Raw genomic sequence first — 20164 nt, forward strand, 5'->3', positions numbered from 1 at the left:
GACATAGATGTTGGCAGAGACTTCATGACTAAAACACCAAAACCAATTGCAACAAAAGCCAAAATTGACAAATGGATCTAATCAAACTAAACAGCTTCTACATAGCAAGAGAAACTGTCATCAGAATGAACAAGCAACCTACGGAATGGGAGAAAATGTTTGCAAGCTACCCATCTCTCCAAGGTCTAATATCCAGAATCCACAAGGAACTTTAACAAACTTACAAGAAAAAAACAACCACATCAAAAAGTGGGTGAAGGATATGAACAGACACTTCTCAAAAGATGACATTTATGTGGCTAACATATGAAAAAAGCCCATGGCACATGTGTACCTGTGTAACAAACCTGCACGTTCTGCACATTTATCCTAGAACATAAAGTAAAATTTAAAAAAATAATTCTCATTAAAAACATATCTTATTTTGGGGGGTATACTTTGTGTACAGAATTATATATGTTAATTAGAATTGTTAAGGTTACTTTTAGTAACCTCAATTTCTAGTAAAAACCTAGGAAGCAAGAAACTGTCATATATCAGTTTTTTATAGATGAGAGCAATTTTATAATTTTATAAATATGTGTCTCTATAACCTTTTATGTGTAGTGATAGTCCCAAATATAGTCCTTTTATAGACATTAAGAAGCCAAGAGCAAACTTATGTTTAGTAATTTATATTTCAGTATTTTATCTTATTTGGAAGTGATTCAGACATTTAATGAGTGTTATTTAATTCAACTATTTATAAATGTTTGTGCCACCTACATTCATCTAATTTATTTATTTTTAACAATTGTAAGTAGATTTCTTATGAAAACTGAGGCATTAGGCAAGGCTAGTCATTAGTTCAGGCTATTTCCATGTTAATCATTTTTATAGCCTATGAATATCAGGTATTCACCTAAGTGAGAACCTTAAAGTTAAAGTTGTGGGTATTTTGCTGATTACTTTGGAGATACAGCTGTTTTTATTAAACCAACAATATTAAATTAGTCTTATTTATCAAAGAGTTACACAAACAAAGATTGTTCTGTTTTTAGGCTGAGTTTATAGTTTTGTACTTTTGTGTCAAACCCTTATACCTTATTAAAACCTCTTGTCTAGCGGAGACAAATATAAAACTACCTTGCCCGTAAATTCCGGCAAAAATTTATGCTGACAGTTCTGAACACATTTCTATTTTTGTTTTATCAACAAGCTTAAAACCAGCTTGCTTATTTATTTTATATTTTAAAAGTATTGAACTACTGTACATAAAAAATAAAATCCTAAGCTCCCTAACCAACTAGATGGACTCCTGGGCGAAGGGGACCCCACAGAAACCTGAAAAACTATTCCTGGCCTTGAGGGAAAGGGAGGCTAGACACATCCATTATAGCCCCTCCCTTTTGGAGCTTAGGCACAACTGACCATCATTAACATTAAAGCAGAGAGATCATAAGAGTGACAAAACAGACTCTTTGTGTAAATAAGAAACTAAAGTCCAACTGGACTCTGATATAGAATCACATGACAAATAGCAGACAATAAAGGAAATCAAAGTATTTTACCCCAAAATATTTCTTTGACTTGTTTTGAAATGGCCCTGTAAAGCCTTCTTTAATGCAGCCAGGCTTTCCCTTTCTATGCCTTTCCTAGATAACTAGCTTATTTATTAAAGGTTCATTTAAGTCACATGTCATTTGGTTTAATTACTGTATATTTTAACAGTTTTCATTATTATTTAAGCCAATCTGAATAGAATTCCCTAAGGGATTTCTGGACAACTGTGCCAGATTTTACCATGTAGACACAACATACAACACAACACGTGTATATATGTATAAACACAAACACATATACACACCAGTTTGTAAAAAGATAGTTGGATCCAAACTGTATTTCTGATAAAATTGGGAATGACTAAACTTTATTTGTCCCAGTAGGCAATCTTATGAAGACTGTACCAACATTTTGGATAAAGCGGTTTCCATAGCAGTTTGATTTTTAAAAACACTTCTTTTTATCTTTTTTTCAGTTTCAGATGAGTTTAGTGTTACACATTCCAATGTTTTTATTTTTTAGATAGGACTAACTGAATTATATAAGAAAAAAATCTCCAAGTATCCTAGAATTAGTAACAAATCTATCTTTTGTTTATTGGTCTCATTTGCTTGACTAGTCGGTGCAGATGGGGAAGTGTTTTAGCGGGGTGTTTTGGTTGGTTTGTTTCAGCTTTTTCTAGTCGCTACATGGCAGACAAAGCCATTTTTATGCCAGACAGAGAAATGTTGTATTATTGCTCTGAGCTCAAGATTTTGACCTCTTTGATCTGAGAGCCTAACTCTTGTAAACATTTATCTCTTTTCTTTTAGAACTATCAACTCTTTAATTAACTGTTCCATCACTCAAAGCAATTGTTAGTAAGGCAAACCTGAATTTACATTTCCAGAAAATGTCTAGGTTGTCAGTTGCCATGGAGCTGATGTAATTTGTAAAACAATAATTTGAAAGCACTCTAAAACTTTTTCCCCCTTTGTTTCTATCTTGGCTTGAATGCCATAGCAGCAAGTTTGTCTCAATACCAGCAGAAAAAGTTATTAGATTCAAAGTAGACAGGAAAAAAACAGAAAGGTAGAGAAATTAGAATACTCTACATATTTTAATTCTTTCGTTGGTTGCAGTTTTTTAAATCAGTTTCAATAGTTCAAATAGTGGCTATTGTGCTCCAAATTTTCCTTGATGTCGTGGCAAATCCGTTTGGGCCTGCAGCAGCCTCAATTCTTTTCTTCCCAGAAGAAAGAATTCTACCAAGAAACATAAGGCAGAAGGAGAGACTGAGGCAAGTTTTAGAGCAGGAGTGCAAGTTTATTGTATAGCTTTAGAGCAGGAACAAAAGGAAGTACACTTGTAAGAAAGCCAAGCAGGCGACTTGAAAGATAAGTGCCCCATTGACCTTTAACTTAGAGTTTTATATGTTGGCTTACTTCTGGGTTCCTGCAACCCTTCTCTAATTCCTCCCTTGTGATGGGCTGTCCATGTGCACAGTGGCCTGCTAGCCCTTGGGAGGTGAGCATGTGCAGTGTGTTTACTGGCCTTGTACACATGCTCACTGGAGGTGTTCTTCCCTTACCAGTGGAATGTCCCTGGAAGGTCATATAGTAGTTAAACGCCTCTATTTTGCCTCGTACTGCACATACCTGAGCTTACCTACACAGCTCCTGAGATCTTACTGGAAAGCCGCTGATCACCAGTCTCAGGTGTTTCTGTCTATTGGGAGACTGCCTTTGCATGGTACCAGCTGTGACCAATTATTAGAGATACAGTGTGACAATAGCCTGCCCATCACCCTAAGGTCGCCTGACATTCCTGATGGGGTAGGGGGAGCCTTCTCCTGTCCTGCTTATGCCTGACTAGCTACCCTCTGTAACAATTTGCCCATCAGTTAAAAAATATGCCCAAGAATAGTCCGTAATATAGCTGGCTGGAATCCCCAAAGGAAGATTGTTTTGGCATGCCTTTAGAATTTGAGGATCCCATTTTGTTTCTTACTAATCACTCAAAAACAAAGAAAATCCTATAAATCTTGTCAGGGAATATTAGGCATTTGGACCAGTGTTTGATGGTGGTGACCATCGTGGTGGCTTTTAATTAGCCATCCTGTGCCTACCATTTAGAATGTTTATTTTTGTGTCTTGTAGATTCTTAGAAGTAAGCAAGGGAAAAGAGCTAAATTATGTACAGATGTATGTTACCAAACCAAAATGAAACCAAGATAAGAGTAGTCACAAAAATTTTAAACCCAGGTATGCAGATTAAACAAAATACTAAATTAGGCATGCAGAACCAGAAGTGAATTCACCAGAAAAGACATACCTCACGAACACAAATTTTATAGTAACCAGAGTATTCAAACCAGAAGGACACTTGTCCTTATTCCAGAAAGGGATTGCCAGAAAAAGCAAAAAGTTGTTATTATCCCAAGAGGATTGTAAGGCCCTTTATTAAGGTGGCCTTAATCAGATCCTGAATGAATTCAGGAGCTTCCATCAAAAAGCAGGAGGCTCACTAGGGCAGAAAAGGTGAGCCGCGGAAGCAGAAAGCTCAGAGGGCTCAAGTGAGTACTATTTACCAGTTCTAAGAATTGCTGAGTCCTTCTGAAGGTGATCTTGCTGCAGGTCCCACTTCTGACTCCAGATATGTCAACCTAAATAACAGAGAGGGACTCTAAAAGAAAATGATTTATCTGTTTGAGAATGGGCATTGCAGTGGGAATGCACATGTTGTAGTAAACTCTGCATATTCAGGGAGGTAAAGGGAGACAAAGGTTTTTAAAGGAAGAATGAGGAGAATTACGTAATTGTTTTGAGATAATTATTCTTGGCTACAAGGATCAATAACAAAGGTGGTACCAGTTCAGAGTTTGACAGGCAGTTGCTGGGCAAACATCCTCACAGGATTTTTGTATAAGGTTATGATGGCCTTTGTGCAAGATTATGGTTTTTTTCAGTTTTTTGCAATAGTTGTTTTATTAAGCATTATCCATGAGAACCCTTTCTTCGTGGCCTTCCCCGGCTCTAGTTGTTGGGGGTTTTAGCACACGTGACTCCATTATGTTACACAATTTGTAAAAAACTTTTTTTTTTAAACCTGGAAAGCTATAGGAAAGTCAGTACTAGCTTTGCCATATTTATGCTAGATATTTGAATGATATAATGAAAATTTGATTATAAAATAAATAGATGAACCATTATAAATCGACATATTTCTGTTATTAAAATTTCTTAGTAGAGAAACAGCTCAGGGAGAGACATGGTGGCACATAGTGTGTGAGAAGAACGTGATTTTGACTTCCAGCTCAGCCATTGTCTGCCATATATGATCTTAACAAGTCCTAAGACCTCTAGGCCTTGGCTTCCTCCTGTAACAGTCCTTATAAGATTTAGATAATATATCTGAAAATTATTGTGAATATTAAAGTGTCTTATTAGATATTAGATTAAGCCTAGATTACAAATTAATATAGGAAACCTAAAAACATCAACACTATCTGCTTTTCTTTCTAGTCAATTTTTTTTTTACAGTTTTTCTCTCATGAATGCCTTATTCTATCACTAAATACTTTTCCTTAATAATTTTATTTGATTTCAGTTTAATTAGCTGATTAGCCTATAATTCAGGTAAAATTTAATAGTTTCTTTCTTAATTAGCAGAAATACTACAAAGATACTATTATTCCTTTTCCCTTTTCAATAACAAAATTCATTTAACGAGAGTTTTGGAAATCATAGAATGGAAAAGCTTGTGATCTTCTAAATGTAGGAAAACTTGTTTGCTTGTTAAAATGATTCTTACATAATAATGAAAGGACTTCTAGTCCCATAGGATAATTGTGGACACTTTATTTCTGTCCACAATATCAATAAAGAGAGCCAACAGAACCACCCGTAACTCTTGCCTGCTGTATTAATAGGAGTTAGAGATTGCTGTATATATCAGTAGTGAAGTGATCAACTGAAACCAGCAGGGCCGGCTCTGGAGCTCATGCTGAAGTGAAAAGTCAAACAAAGACTGAAAAGAAAAGAGAAGATTGTTGGGACAGGGGATGGGTTGACTAGTAGGGATGAAATAAAAATGAAATCGCTTGAAGAAAGAGAGTTCAACCCTGAGTTAGAAAGTATTGAACAGTTCTGAGGCTGGAAGGATTAGAGCACTGGCTACTGGAGAATCAAAGTGACATTTTTTTGTTTTTTGTTTTTTTGAGACAGGATTCCACTCTCTCGCCCAGACTGGAGTGCGGTGGCAAGATCACGGCTCATTGCAGCCTCAACCTCTCTAGGTCCAGGTGATCCTACCACCTCAGCCTCCTGAGTAGCTGGGACTATAGGCATGCGCTACCACACCTGTGTAATTTTTTGAATTTTTTTTTGTTTTAAGAGTATGTGGGACCAGAGTTAGCATGATAGTCTTGGGAAAGTACTGTTTTGAGGAGAGACAAGTAGTTGATTCAGAAGAGTGTGATACTCCTTTGAGAGATGGTAATGAAGGAAAAGAATGGAAAGAAAGGATAGAAATTAAAGATTCCTCTTGTCCCCCAAATAAAAAAGAAATTACAAAATCAGAAGCTAATCCCTCCTTTTCATAATAGCACCATATATTAAAGAAACTTGACTTCATTATTTTTCCAGATGGGAGCACTTTGGAATTAAGTAATCTTGCCACCCCACAGCCTTACCCCTGCATTCATAAAATCACCTGTTATTACTGACCAAGCCAAACATTAGGCATTTCAAAATGAAGAAAAGACAACATGGAAAAGCCATGTAAAGGTGTTTAGGAAGAAACAGAAAACGTGAATAAAACAGTTTAGTGGATGAAAATTTTCCCGTTAACACCCAAAACAAAGCAGAGGAAGACTGCAATACGACATCTTGACTTGGTTTAGGTTTATTTAAAAAGCATTTTCAGGTATGGAAAGCACACTTTAATTTTGAAATTCAGTAACTTAGAATAAATGGACAAAGAACAGGGGGATGTGAAAGAAAAGTTGATCAAACTCAGGAGCAAAGTTCAGGCAATAGTAGTTATCTCAGAAATGAAAATGAAAAAATAAGATATCCAAAGGAAACTACATTCAACTGAGAATATAATAAGGGACATTGAGGAGAAGACTGAAAATAACCAAGAGAACAAAACTAAAAAAAGGAGGTCAAAATAATCAGGTAGGATGTGACAAATATGATAGACAAATAAAATTTAACATATACTTAATTGGAGTTCCTGAAGACAGAAAACAACGATGGATTGGAATTAAGATCTAAAATTATAATCCAAGAAAACATTCCAGAAATAGAAGACCTAACTTTACACATCAAAACAGTTCATTTTCCCAATTAATCCAGAATGATCAATTCTGAAACTGTACTGGTATATTGTACTGTAATAAATTATCAGAAATTTAGTGATTTAAGACAACTTACTGTCTTACAGTTTTGTATATCAGAAATCTAAAAAGGGTCCACAGGGCTTTCCTTCTGGAGGCTCTCAAGGAGAATCTGTTTCTTTGCCTTTTCTAACTTCTAGAGGCTGCCTTCATTCCCTGGCTTGTGGTTCCATTCTCCATCTTCTAAGCTAGCAGCGTAGCATTTTCTCTTCTGTCTGACTTGTCTTCCTCTTAGAAGGATCCTTGTGACTATATTGGGCCTATCTGGATAATGCAGTGTAATGTCTATCTGAAGATCCTTAACTCAGTCACATCTGCTAAGTCCCTTTTATCCCATAAGAACGTATTCACACATTCTAGGGATTTGGACTTCGATATCTTTGGAGGCAGGGCCATTATTCAGCCTACTATAGAGACTTCTTGGAAAGCATTTAGACTTTAAAAATAACAGAAAAAAAATCTCTGAGCTTTCAGGAGAAAAAATATAAGTCACTTACAAAGGAAAGTCAGTCAGTGAAAAAGCAAGACAACGAATACATCAACAGTTTCAAGAAACTCAAGGAGAAAGGAAGTGTAAGCCCAATAATTTCATGTTCAGTCAACCTGTCATTCAACTATCAAGGCTAGAGAAAAACAATATTAAATATGGAAGAACTCAGAGAATACTACTCATAAGGCATTTCTTAGGACAACCTTGATGTGAAAGAGATGACTGGAGAAACAAAAGGATTGATAATGAACATTGAATTTAATTAAGTTTAGCTCCAAACTAAAATTAAGGTGGAAATAAGAGTAGAAGAATAGTATGTAAATATTATGTATTCTGACAAGGTAGGATTATTACAACTTTAAAAAAATGGGAAAAGAAGGAAAAGAGAAAGGGGAAAATAAAATAAACTTGTTGATTGCTATACCCGTAAGAGATGGGTATCAAAGAATACTTTTCAAAAGCTAAAACTACTGTTTTTAAAGTATACTCAAAGAAGGCCCACACTCATCCTTATCTCTTCCAACCTGTTCTTCATGCAGATTTTGGATATTTAATTGTTCAAATCTGGCATTATTTTTAAATTAGTCCTGTAAATTAGCTCATTTTTGAGAGTTCTGTGAGAGTTTTAGAGTTGGTGAGCACCTTTGCATCAAACTGCCTTATTTTTTTTATGAGTGAACAATTCATTTTTTCGAAGTCATGCAGTTGTAACTGTCCTAGGGCATTCTTTACTCATTATACTATAGTGTGTTGCCTTATAAAAATTTATCATGTCGTAATCACTTCATATTCTTAATAGTGTTTTGGTTGTTTAGCAGTTTTAATTGCAAGTAAGGCCAGGATGGGGCAATTAAAATACCTTGAACTCTGCAAGCATCCTACAAGGATTCGACTCGTAGCTCCAGTATTGACTGGCTAAATGTCCTTGGGTGACTTAACCTTTGAGCCTCAGTTTTCTGGTGTGATACCTGCTTTGAGGGATTCCTATAGAGTTTAGAAATAGTATATGACAATTGTATCTAATATGGTAACTAGAACATTGGGAGTTTTACTGAATGGTAGGTGGTAGTATTTATTGGTTTGTTGTTTGTTTGTTTGTTTGTTTGTTTGTTTGTTTTAAAGTCAGAGGCTCACGCTCACCCAGGCTGGAGTGCAGTGGCACAATCTCAGCTCACTGCAATGTCCACCTCCCAGGTTCAAGTGATTCTCGTGCCTCAGCCACCCAAGTAGCTGGGAATACAGGCATGCACCACCATATCCAGCTAATTTTTGTATTTTTAGTAGAGATGAGGTTTCAGCATGTTGCCTAGGCTGGACTTCAACTCCTGGCCTCATGTGATGCTCCTGCCTTGGACTTCCAAAGTGCTGGGATTACAGGCATGAACCACCACACCCGGCTTGGGTGAAGTTTTTTGATAGCTACAACAATGATCATAGTAAAAGAGATTATTAAATAGTTAATATCTAGATAATTGCTTTATAAATTTGTGCCGTTCTAATATATACATTAAATTATTTTGTATAGGTACAAACATGTTTATTGCATGTAAATATTTTCTTTTCTATTTTGTTAATAAATAAAACATTTAGTTTTTTAGGGCTCTGTTTTAAGTACAGCATATTGATTTTATATATTTTTAATTCATTTTTGCTCTTCAATTTTTTTTCAGTTCCCAATGGGAAAAGCTACAGAAAGATGACACAGATCCGGGGCAACTGAAAGGTATCAAAGGAAGTATTGAGACAGTTACTAGAGATACTTCTTTAGCGAATTATCAGGAGACTAAGTTAATACTAAAGAACATTTAGTCAGGAAACAATGTTATAAAAGAGAATTTACTTTTCAAGCTATAATGCTATTTTGATTAATGAATTTTCTTTAACTGAAATTCTAATTTAATGGGAGGAAATAAAGTTTGAATACCAGCTTTCTATTTTCTAAATATTGGATTATATCATGAAAATCAAGCAGTTTCTATTGCTTTAAATGCTTTTATTAAAGCAATCTTATTATATGATGGTTTTATCTCATGTTTATATTTCATGAGTTTTGTGAAATAAAATGTAACTTTATGTTAATCGGTTTAGGGTATGCACTTTGGTGGTTATGTTTTGAAAGCTTTGTGCTTTTGTTTTCTTTAAGAAAACTGCTACTTTGGATTCATCCCAAATATTAAATAGAACTAATTTTATTTAAAAAATAAGCAAATATTGAAAATGTTATTTTTTTAAAAATGTCAGTGGCTGATGGTTAAAGAAAATGGTATGAAATAGTGATGTTAAGATGTTGCTTTGTGTTTTTTTGGTTGTTATATGCTCCAGATGCTTTACAAGTGACTTCTAGTTGTATGTTTTTAGGAAAAGGGATAGATACCAGAGTTAGAACAAATCTGTAGTCATTGATTTGCACTACTTTCTATCTGTTTGACCTTGAACCCAGCTCAGTTTTTCATTTGTAAAATGGGAAGAATATTTAGCATTGTTACTGCAAAGATTCAAAGTGATGCTTAGGTAAAGCACTTAACACAGTGTCTGACACATAGTAGATTTTCAGTAAATATCCGATTTCTTCCCTTCCCTTAAGAATCAGTGCTACTTGACTGACCTTACTGTTTTATTTATCCATTCATCAGTTATTTCCTAGGTGCAAGGCAGTATAGGAATACAAAAAGCATTAGACATAGCTCCTTCAACACATAGTTTTGTTTACTAAGGGGTATGATTTATGTACAGGTTAAGCATTCTGAATCCAAAACTTCCAAATAGAAAATGCTCCAAAAGTTTCTGAGTGCTGACGAGCTCAAAGGAAATGCTCGTTTTCTTTGATTTTTTAGAATTTAGGGATGTTCAACTGGTATATACAAGTATTCTAACATCTGAAAAAATCCAAAACACTTCTGGTCCCAGGCATTTCGGATAAAGTATACTCAACCTGTACAGTTAACTGTTAACATAAGGCATCACGTTATGTGGGAATACTCAGAGTAGGAATTCATAGTTAGAAATACGTTTTTCTATTGGTGTGGTAGGGGGACATCAGGGGTTTAAGGGAGAACGTGGCCTTGAAGGGAAGAACAAGTAGGATTTAGACTTCAGAATGAGAAGAATCAAGCAAAAATAATAGATTGAGTAAAGCCTGTCATTAATAATAATGTTAATCACCACCACGACCATCATTATCATGACACTTTTTAAGATAAGGAAATAGGTCATTTTGACTAGAGAATACCATATGGAAATCAAAAGTTAAGTGAGAAGAGATACTTAAAACCCAATGGTAGCCTGATAAGTACTTCATCAAAGTGTTTTGTTATATAGGCCTCTCAGCGCATACTCATGTGGAACTTCCATATTACTCTAAGTTCATTCTAATTGCTGCATACCTTGCTTCATACAATCCAGCAAGAACTGACAAGAGGTTTTTTCTTAAGGTAATAATAACATACTTCTTTTCACTTTATTTTTTAAGATCCCAGGAATATTTTGAAATTTCTTAACACCTGTAAATTTCTAAGGGGAAGAGATTAGAATAAGATTGCCAAATACGTATTTAGGACTCATTCTTTAAAGGCTTTACATTAATGTCACAACCTGAAATTTGAGAAAAGGTAGGCAGTTTCATGGAAAAGAGAAAATCGGGTATACTTTAGGTAATAATTCAGATTTTAAAAATACATAGGGTTTTGTTTAAAGTATGGAGGATGTTCTAAAACTCTCACTATGGTGAATTATTATCCAGCACACTGAAGGAGCCTCTCCTGTACGTTCATTAGTTAGAGAAATCCCAGTTTAGAGTTGTTGTTTTTTTTTTCTTCTTCACCCACTATGTTCTTGTCACTCTAGCCTTCTTCTTTCCTCAAAACATTCTAATCTCTTTCCTACCTTAAGGTCTTTGTCTGTATGTTCTGTCTTTCTGGAAAGCTTCTTCTCTACTCCTTATTCTTCAGGCTTCAGTTTAAATGTTGCCTTCTCAAAGCAGTTCTCCCTGTACAACCTATCTTAAAGTAGGTCCTCTTTATTGTTTCCTATGTTTGCTTTCTTCTTTGGGCTTACAACAATTTTTATTTATTTATTTATTTATTTATTTATTTATTTATTTATTTGTCATGTCTTGTGCTACTCTTCAGAACTTTTATTTTTTATTTTTTCGAGACAGAGTCTCACTGTGTCACCTAGGCCTGAGTGCAGTGATGTGATCTCGGCTCACTACAGCCTCCGCCTCCCGGCTCAAGTGATTCTCGTGCCTCACCCTCCCAAGTAGCTGAGATTACAGGTGTGCGCCACCACACCTGGCTAAGTTTTATGTTTTTGGTAGAGACAGGGTTTTGCCATGTTGGCCAGGCAGGTCCCAAATTCCTGGCCTCAAGTCATCCTCCCACCCTGGCCTCCCAAAGTGCTAGGATTACAGGCGTGCGCCACTGTACCTGGCCCTCTTTAGTTTCTAGAGGGCAAGGACCACATCTGTTGTTTTCCCCCACTATTGAATCCTGAGTGCCTTACTAAAATGCTCTCTCCATCAGTGTTTATTATGTGAATTGTGCCTTACTAAAATGCTCTCTGTCAGCGTTTATTATGTGAATTGCCAGACTTGTTTATGGGATGAATAAAAATCCATATCTCTTTGGAAATTTCACTTTTATAGCAATGTATATGCTGTACTAAATCAATATAATAAGTTCTTTTAGGAAATGTCATTATTTTATTTTAGAAATTCTTTTTTTACATGCAAAAGTAATCTTACATCCAATCCAAGTCTAAATGAAATTGGCCTAAAATATGTTGAAGTCTAATATATATACAAGGTGATAAGAAGAATAAATATTTAAAAACCTAAGATATATAGATTAGTATTATGTATGCCATGTTTTGAATAAATAATGTTTCTGGTTATGTGGAATACTATCTTTTCAACTTAAAATTTATTTTCCTTAATTGCAGCATCATGGAAAATTAAGAAAACCAGCTTTCTAAAAAAACACGAAAAGGTATTTACATTTTAATTTCTCTAATGGAAGAAACTTAAGAAATGAAGATAATATAGAGAATAGATACATCTATAATTGTATTTGTCATTTGAATATAGGAACTTATTTGTGTTGATATGGTACCATTATACTGTAATGGTACAGTATATGTACTGGTTTTGTACATATACTGTACAAAACAGTATATGTACTGTTATGTTATGTTGAATACAGTGATTGAAGGCACATTTAAGTGAGCTGGTGCTGGAGATTAAAACTGAGTTGACAAAGTTTTTTTAGTGTCTTAGTAGATGAAGCAGTTTACCCTGGATTATTTAGTTAAATACAGCCAATTGAATACAGGCATTTTCCTCTTTTCTTTCCCCTTTGAAGCACCCACGACAATGACATTGAAGAAATAAAAAAGGTAAACTCATAAATACTAAGCAGATGAGAGATCCCCGGAAATTGGAATTGCATGGTAGGTAGATATTGAGGTGACCAAGCAGATTAGAGAAAACGCTAAAACCTAAGCCTCAAACTTAGCTGATTTGGCCTTAGGAATCTGGAAAAAGCTTAGGGATTAGAAGCACTAAGTACTTTTGAAGGTGGGGTCAGGTAAGGTTGAAACTGGTGAAAGCAACATTTAGACCATTCAGATCATTTCTTCCACTTTGTATATCCAAACCACTGTTGCTTCTCTTGTTGGAAGATGGAGAATTTTGAACTATAAACTCTGCACTATAGAAACTGCAAGTTTTGTTTCCCTTATTCCCCAAACCACTGTTGCTTCTCTTGTCGGAAGATGGAGAATTTTGAACTATAAACTCTGCAGTATAGAAACTGCAAATTTTGTTTCCCTTATTCTTAAAGGCAGTTTTGCTCAATTCCAGGACTTCCTGACTCCAGAGCCTATGATGATGTTTACCACTGTTCTTGAACTCCTACAACAGACAAATGGTTAACGTTTAGAATTTTTATTATTTATCTGTTTTTGAGACAGGGTCTCACTTTGTCACCCATGCTGCAGTGCAGTGGCATGATCATGGCTCACTGTAGCCTCAACCTCCTGGGCTTAAGTGATCCTCCTATCTCAGCCTCCCTAGTAGCTGGGACTACAGGCACACACCACCATGCCTGTAGAGAGAGGGTTTCATCCAAGACTCATCTAAGCCCAGGAGTTCGAGGCTGGTCTCAAATGATCCACTCCTCTCAGCCTTCCAAACTGCTGGGATTACAGGCATGAGCTACCATATCTGACCTAATGTCTCGGATTTTTAAAGACTCATTACAAACCAATAAGAAAAAGACAAAAATTCAATAGCAACATGGATAAATGATACAATAAGGAACCTGAATGTCTAATAATCATGACATGATTATCAGCCTTATTCACTAATGAGAGAAAAAGTTAAAACAACAGTGAGATATTTCATTCTCTTGGTTTGACAAAACTAAAAATGTCTGTGATTTCAAGTGCTGGTGATAATGTAGAAGAGTGAGAGTCTGCCTATTCTGCAGGTTGACAATATCTACTGAAGTTAATATGTTAATATTAGGATAGACTGGTTATGCTTGTAGTAAAAGGCAAACCTCGGCCAGGCGCGGTGGCTCATGCCTGTATTCCCATCACTTTGGGAGGCCAAGGCGGGTGGATCATGAGATCAGGAGATCAAGACCATCCTGGCTAACATGGTGAAACCCCGTCCCTACTAAAATACAAAACAAAATTAGCCGGGCATAATGGCGGGCGCCTGTAGTCCCAGCAGCTCGGGAGGCTGAGGTGGGAGAATGGCATGAACCTGTGAGGCGTAGCTTGCAGTGAGCTGAGATCACGCCACTGCACTCCAGCCTGGGCGACAGAGCGAGCCTCTGTCTCAAACAAACAAACAAAACCCCCAAACCCATGGTGGCTTTACACAACGGAAGTTTTTATGTTGCTTACAGCATAACTGAATATGAATTGAGTGGCCCTCTTTCATCTTACAGTGATATGAAGTGAAACATTTTGGCTTCTGAAGTTGCCACTAAAGGGAAGGAAGGTGCAAGACCAGGCTTGGAAGTAGCTTACATCACTTCTATTCATATTTCATTGCCCCAGCAGAACCCAGTTACACGACCTCTATCTAACTGCATGAGAGACTGAGAAATGTAGTCTTCTTGTGTGTCAGAGAAGAAACATTGTTGGCAAACACTGACTCTGCCTCGTACTTTAATCCAGCAGTCATACTTAGAGAAACACACATGTGCACAAGGAGAAATGTACAAGATTATCAGTCACAGGATTATTTGTAATAATAATGAATCTTTTTAAGTAGTCGTAAAATGGAATTCTGTAAGGTAATTTAAAAATGAACTAGAGCTACATGTATCTATATGGATAAATCTCAGAAAGCAATTGGTAGAGAGGTATGTTCAAAATGATATCATTTATATAAAATTTTAAACCATGCAAACAATGCTGTGTATTGTTTGTGGATACATATGCAGTAGTATAAAACTTTCATGAGAATACATCAAATTCTAGATAGTGGAATTTTTCTAGAGAAGGAAAGGGAGAATAGGATGGGAAAGGGTTCAAGGAAGCTTCAGCTTATTTGTAATGTGATCTAATGTTTTATTTCTCTGCATGTATTGCACAGTATATTTGATAAAATTGAGTGGTGAGTCCATTGGTATTCATTATATTCACTTCTGTACACTTTTATATATTTGAAGTATTTAATAACAAAAGCATACAAAATTTAAGACCTGGAAAATAATTTCTAACTGAGGTTAAAAACTTCATTGTATAATTCTGAGTAGGTATTCTTCTTTACATTCATTCTTCTTTTAAATAAATATTTACTCCCATGCATGTAAATGTCGTTTCCAATTTTATTTGCCATTGCTAATATAAAGTACTTATTTGTGGCTGGGTGCACAGGCGCCCGCCTGTAATTCTAGCACTTTGGGAGGCCAAGGTGTGCGGATTACTTCAGGTCAGGAGTTCGAGACTAGCCTGTCCTACATGGCAAAACTAAAAATACAAAAGTTAGCCATGTGTGGTAGTGCATGCCTATAATCCCAGCTACTTGGGTGGCTGAGGTACGAGAATCACTTGAATCTGGGAGGTGGAGTTTGCAGTGAGCCAAGATCATGTCACTGTACTCTAGCCTGGGTGACAGAGTGAGGCTCTGTCTCAAAAAAGGAAATAAATATTTATTGGCTATTAAAATTATCTGCTAATAGAATGGAACTTGAGCATTGTCTCATTTCTGATGACATGAATTATACTATATGAGTTCATATACAAGTATGAACATTTTACAATCTTGAAAAATTTTTTTTAATTCTACATTGTTTTAGGCTAATAGCTCATTTGCTTTAAAAAGTATTTTATTAGTTTTCTAAGTTAAGCTACGACTTACTGTAATTGATCCTTTTAGAGCTACTAATGTTGAACAAATAAATTTTCCTGGCAGTGGTACAAAGAGGGATTGTGAGAAATAAGTAGTAAGCTCTAGTCTACGATTTAGGAATCTGGTTTGGTTATTATCTTGGATTTGGCGAAATCACTCAACACCTGGTTGGTTATAACAGCAAAATAAGAGGCATATTTAGGACTAGACTGGATGACTGTGAGTTCTTTAATTAATACTTGTTGATACTAAGTCAGAAATCTTGAGGAATATGTTAAAAGATAAATCATGGCTGAGTATGGTGGCTCAGGCCTGTAATTCTAGCACTTTGGGAGGCAAACGTGGGGAGGATTGCTTGAGGCCAGGAGTTTAAGACCAGTCTGGGCAACATAGTGAGACCCTGTCTTTACAAAATAATTTGTAAAAATGCCCAAACATTGTGGTGTGTGCCTAGAGTCCTAGCTACTCAAGAGGAGAGTCTAAGGTGGGAGGATGGCTTGAGCCCAGGAATTCAAGGCTGTAGTGAGCCATGATTGCGCTGCCACTGCTTTCCAGCCTGGGTGACAGTGGACCTTGTCTCTAAACAAAACAAACTTAAAAAAAGGATAAATCATGATCATATCAGGTAAACTTTTAACTTACAGATTGCAGGTTAGATTTGTTAGCATTTTTAGGGGAACTATAAAAAACATAAATACATTGTTACTGCCAGTTTTGTAGTATAGAAAGTGAGTGCTGTGGTATAAGAAGAAAATCCATGTTTTTGTTTTGTTTTTTATAGACGAGCAATCATCTCCTTGGACCAAAACCATTTCCACTAGACAGATTATTAGCAATATTATACAGTATCGTGGACAGCAGAGTTGCTCCAACAGCAAATATTTTTTCCCAGGTAAGCTTAATCATAGATTATTATCTGTCATCTTTGTGGGATTCTTCAGAAAGTAGAGTCGATAGAATTCCAGGTGTTCACAGTTTTGTTCCATGTATGTTATTGTTTTAACTATATAATGAACCATGTTTTTGGTAAGTAATTGAAAATTGCGTCCATAGAATCTTTGGGGGTATCACTGTCACTAAATTTGCATATGTTTACAAGTATAACCTCATGGCAAATAATTTAATTTGGCTCTTTTCAATAAAGGAATTTTAAAATTAAATGATCATAATTATCTTGCTAATTAAACAAGTGGCTTGATGACTAAGTTGATGAATTGTAATTTAATGAAAACAAAATTTAAAATATTTTGTAAGAGAGTCATCTACAATGTCCTTCTTATTCCTCATCTATGTACTTTGCAGATAGATGTGCTTTTATTAAAAAATGCAATTTTCCAGAATAATTAAGTTCTCAGACTTTCACTAGGTGGCAGCAAAAGCATAAAAATAGAAAATATGACTTTTAAAAAAAACAAGTAGTTACGGTTTGTTTTTTAGTTGACATTTTAAGAAAAAACAATTTATTAAAATTATAATAGATTTCTTAAATGGTCCAGAAAAACAATGCTTAGCACATGGTACAAGTGGATAGAAGAAAAAGCAAAATGATGTAACTAGTATTTATTTAAAAGCAAAGTCATGTCAGATATTACAGTGAGCATTTTGTTTTCTCTATGCATTTTTAGGTTGAGAAATATGTAAATAATATTTACATTTTAATTCACTGAATAAATCTGGCACTAGAATAGCTGTCAGACTTTGTAATCTAATGTGTGCTGGTAACTTTTAATTTTTCATTTAGAGAAGAGTTTGAGTAACAAATATAGTCTCAATTTTCTTAACATTGAATTTAGATAGTTTTTATAAATGTCTGCATGTATAGAAAATTGTATCTGCATTTATTGTGTTCTTGAAGAAACTCAGTTCACTCAGTTACTAGGCTGCATAAATAGCTAGCTAGATAGGTTGATAGCTAGCTAGATAGGTAGGTAGATCACTAAAGCTGATAACTTTTTTAAAAGTTACGGGGATTTTCCCATATATATTTTAAAAGCTTGGTCTGAAACTGGTTTTTAATCAAACTTTACATTTTATTAATAGCTTTTTACATACAACATAGGAATTTTTTGTTTTGCGTTTACTGGTGCAGTAACTCCAGATTAGCAGGTATTTTGAATTATCAGGTCTTTATTATAAGCAATTGAGCCTTACATTAGGTCGGAGAGATTAAACAACTTTTGCAATATGATGCAATGAGTAAACCTTTGAGATGTAAAGCTTAGGGAAGTGAGACAGACAGTGCTTTTGAACAGAGCAGAAACATGTTTGCATCACATGTGATTGTACTTCTCAGGTGCCCACAAATTACCTGTGTGAGGGGCACAATGAAGGATAGTACATGTTTTTTCTTTCAATGAGCTTATAATTTATTCTAGGGCATTAAAATGTACACATAAAAATACTTTCTTAAGGCTGTAAATGAATGCTAGATAGTGCTCCTGAGGAGTTTAGAGCAGAAAGAGATCACTTCTAGATTGGGCAGGATGAAAGAATTCACAGAAGATGAAAAATAAGGCTTGGCTGTGGAGAATGAGTAGGAGTTTTTGTTTTTTAAATATTTCTAATTTACATTAGTGATACATGTTTATTACACAGAAATGTGTAAATGGGTAAATAGAGAAATAGTAGGTTATAATCAACTGATACCTTATTTCCAAAGGATAGAGTTTAGGTTAGAGATTCAGAAAGAAAGGTTAATATGATCCGAAGAAAGGTATCCGAAGAAAAGTACTTGAACTTATGAACTGTCACCCTGGTTTGGTTGGAATTCAATGGCGTTATATTGTAGTAGTAGTAATCATTGTAGTTGTGATTTTAGCAGTAGCAGTCATGGTAACACTACTGCCACCACATGTCACACCTTACTATTGGTACCTTACATATTGTACTTTACATTCATAGAGCATTTTCTGTTTTTAGAAATAAACTCTTCAGCAATTTTATCCTCTGGGGAAAAAATATAGCAATTAAAAACAATGGGAAGCTTCTGGTTTAGAGATTTACTAGCTGCTGTGAGCCTTTGACTGTGATGAACAATGTCAGCAGTCTTCGTGGTTATAGCAGTGTGAGTAATATTACGTAGTTAAGAAAACAACTTGGCCCAAAATGCATCTTTGTCTGTTAATGAAGTTAAATTTTTTTCAAACTTGACAATTGTAGTTGCTGTTTTTTTATTCTTTATCTCTTCTAATTAATATTTTGTAATCAAAACGATAAATTTGTATATTTAAAGTATTGTTATACATGAATTTAGGTTAATTTAATAGCAAGTCATTTAGGAACACGATCTTAGTTATTCTCATTGGGTATACAAAGAGTCCGGGAGTATGTAGGGATAGATGCAACTAGTTCTAAGGAGTTGATCTTTACTTTTGCTTGGTCAGTAAAGTATCCAAGAAAATCTAATAACATAGGTATTGTGTTCAAGAACAAAATGTGGCAGGACTTTCATCCAAAGAGTATTTCTCCCACATGCCTTGTATTTTCTTCTTCCCATTGATTTCCAGTGACCTTTTCTATTTTTCTTCTTTCTCCTTTTATTCTTCTATCAAAATTATACTCTTAACCATGGGAATGGCAGTTTGTATTTAACCTACATACGCTTAATTTTTTAAGTGAAAAACGGAAACACATTTGTTTTGAAAGTGCTTATTTGGTACGAACACTAGATGGCAGTGTTTTGGCATTCTAACTTTAAGATGAGCCAGGCAAACAGACCTTTTACCTGTTAATACTGTCTCTGACATCTAGAGAAATTTATTAACACACTGAGTCATTTGAATGGAAATAAAATTGCTGAAAAATGTAATTATAAACACGTATGTGTGTATTTACACTTTTATGAAAATGTAAATAAAATTGGCAGTGAATTATATTTTGTACCTGGAAGTAAATTGCTTTTTATTAGTTATAATGTGTCTATATGAGATGATCATGTATTATTTTGTATTCACCTGTTTTAAGAATTTATTTTATAGTGATATGTTATTTTATATCTGGATTTACTGCTTAAATAATAGTTTAAACTTCTTTCGTGTATAAATGGATCATGTATGATATAGACATTCAGAATTCTCCTGAAGCAAAAGTTTATTTCCATTGTATTTCATTTAAATCTAATCTATTCTAAAATAAAGTTATAAAAGTAGTAACTCAAGGACTCTTTAAAGTTTATTAAAATTCTGGTTGAGAATAATAAATTTATAATAGTACTAGCAGCAATATTGTAGTTGACATTATTCTGAATTTTTTTATTCTCTATTGAATTTTAAATAAAATTCTATTCATTAACACTTTAGTCTCCCAAGTAAAGAGAATGGTAGCACATTTAACATTTTATGTTAATGTTCAGATTTATTGAACTTAAATATGACTTAGAACTTTTTTT

The 20164-nt window shown here is 34.9% G+C and overlaps 1 protein-coding gene across 1 annotated transcript in view; it reads left to right on the plus strand.

Annotated features, from left to right (window-relative positions):
* ORC5 (origin recognition complex subunit 5) overlaps nucleotides 1-20164 on the plus strand; it is an 82696-nt gene that overhangs the window by 27977 nt on the left and 34555 nt on the right. The window contains 5 exon segments of the mRNA XM_017852331.1: nucleotides 9083-9135; nucleotides 10731-10843; nucleotides 12351-12360; nucleotides 12363-12397; nucleotides 16559-16669. Of these exon segments, the coding sequence (XP_017707820.1) occupies nucleotides 9083-9135; nucleotides 10731-10843; nucleotides 12351-12360; nucleotides 12363-12397; nucleotides 16559-16669 (322 nt within the window).

This window comes from Rhinopithecus bieti, unplaced genomic scaffold (genome assembly GCF_001698545.2).
Source record: "Rhinopithecus bieti isolate Rb0 unplaced genomic scaffold, ASM169854v2 scaffold_59, whole genome shotgun sequence".
Taxonomy (NCBI): Eukaryota; Metazoa; Chordata; class Mammalia; order Primates; family Cercopithecidae; genus Rhinopithecus; species Rhinopithecus bieti.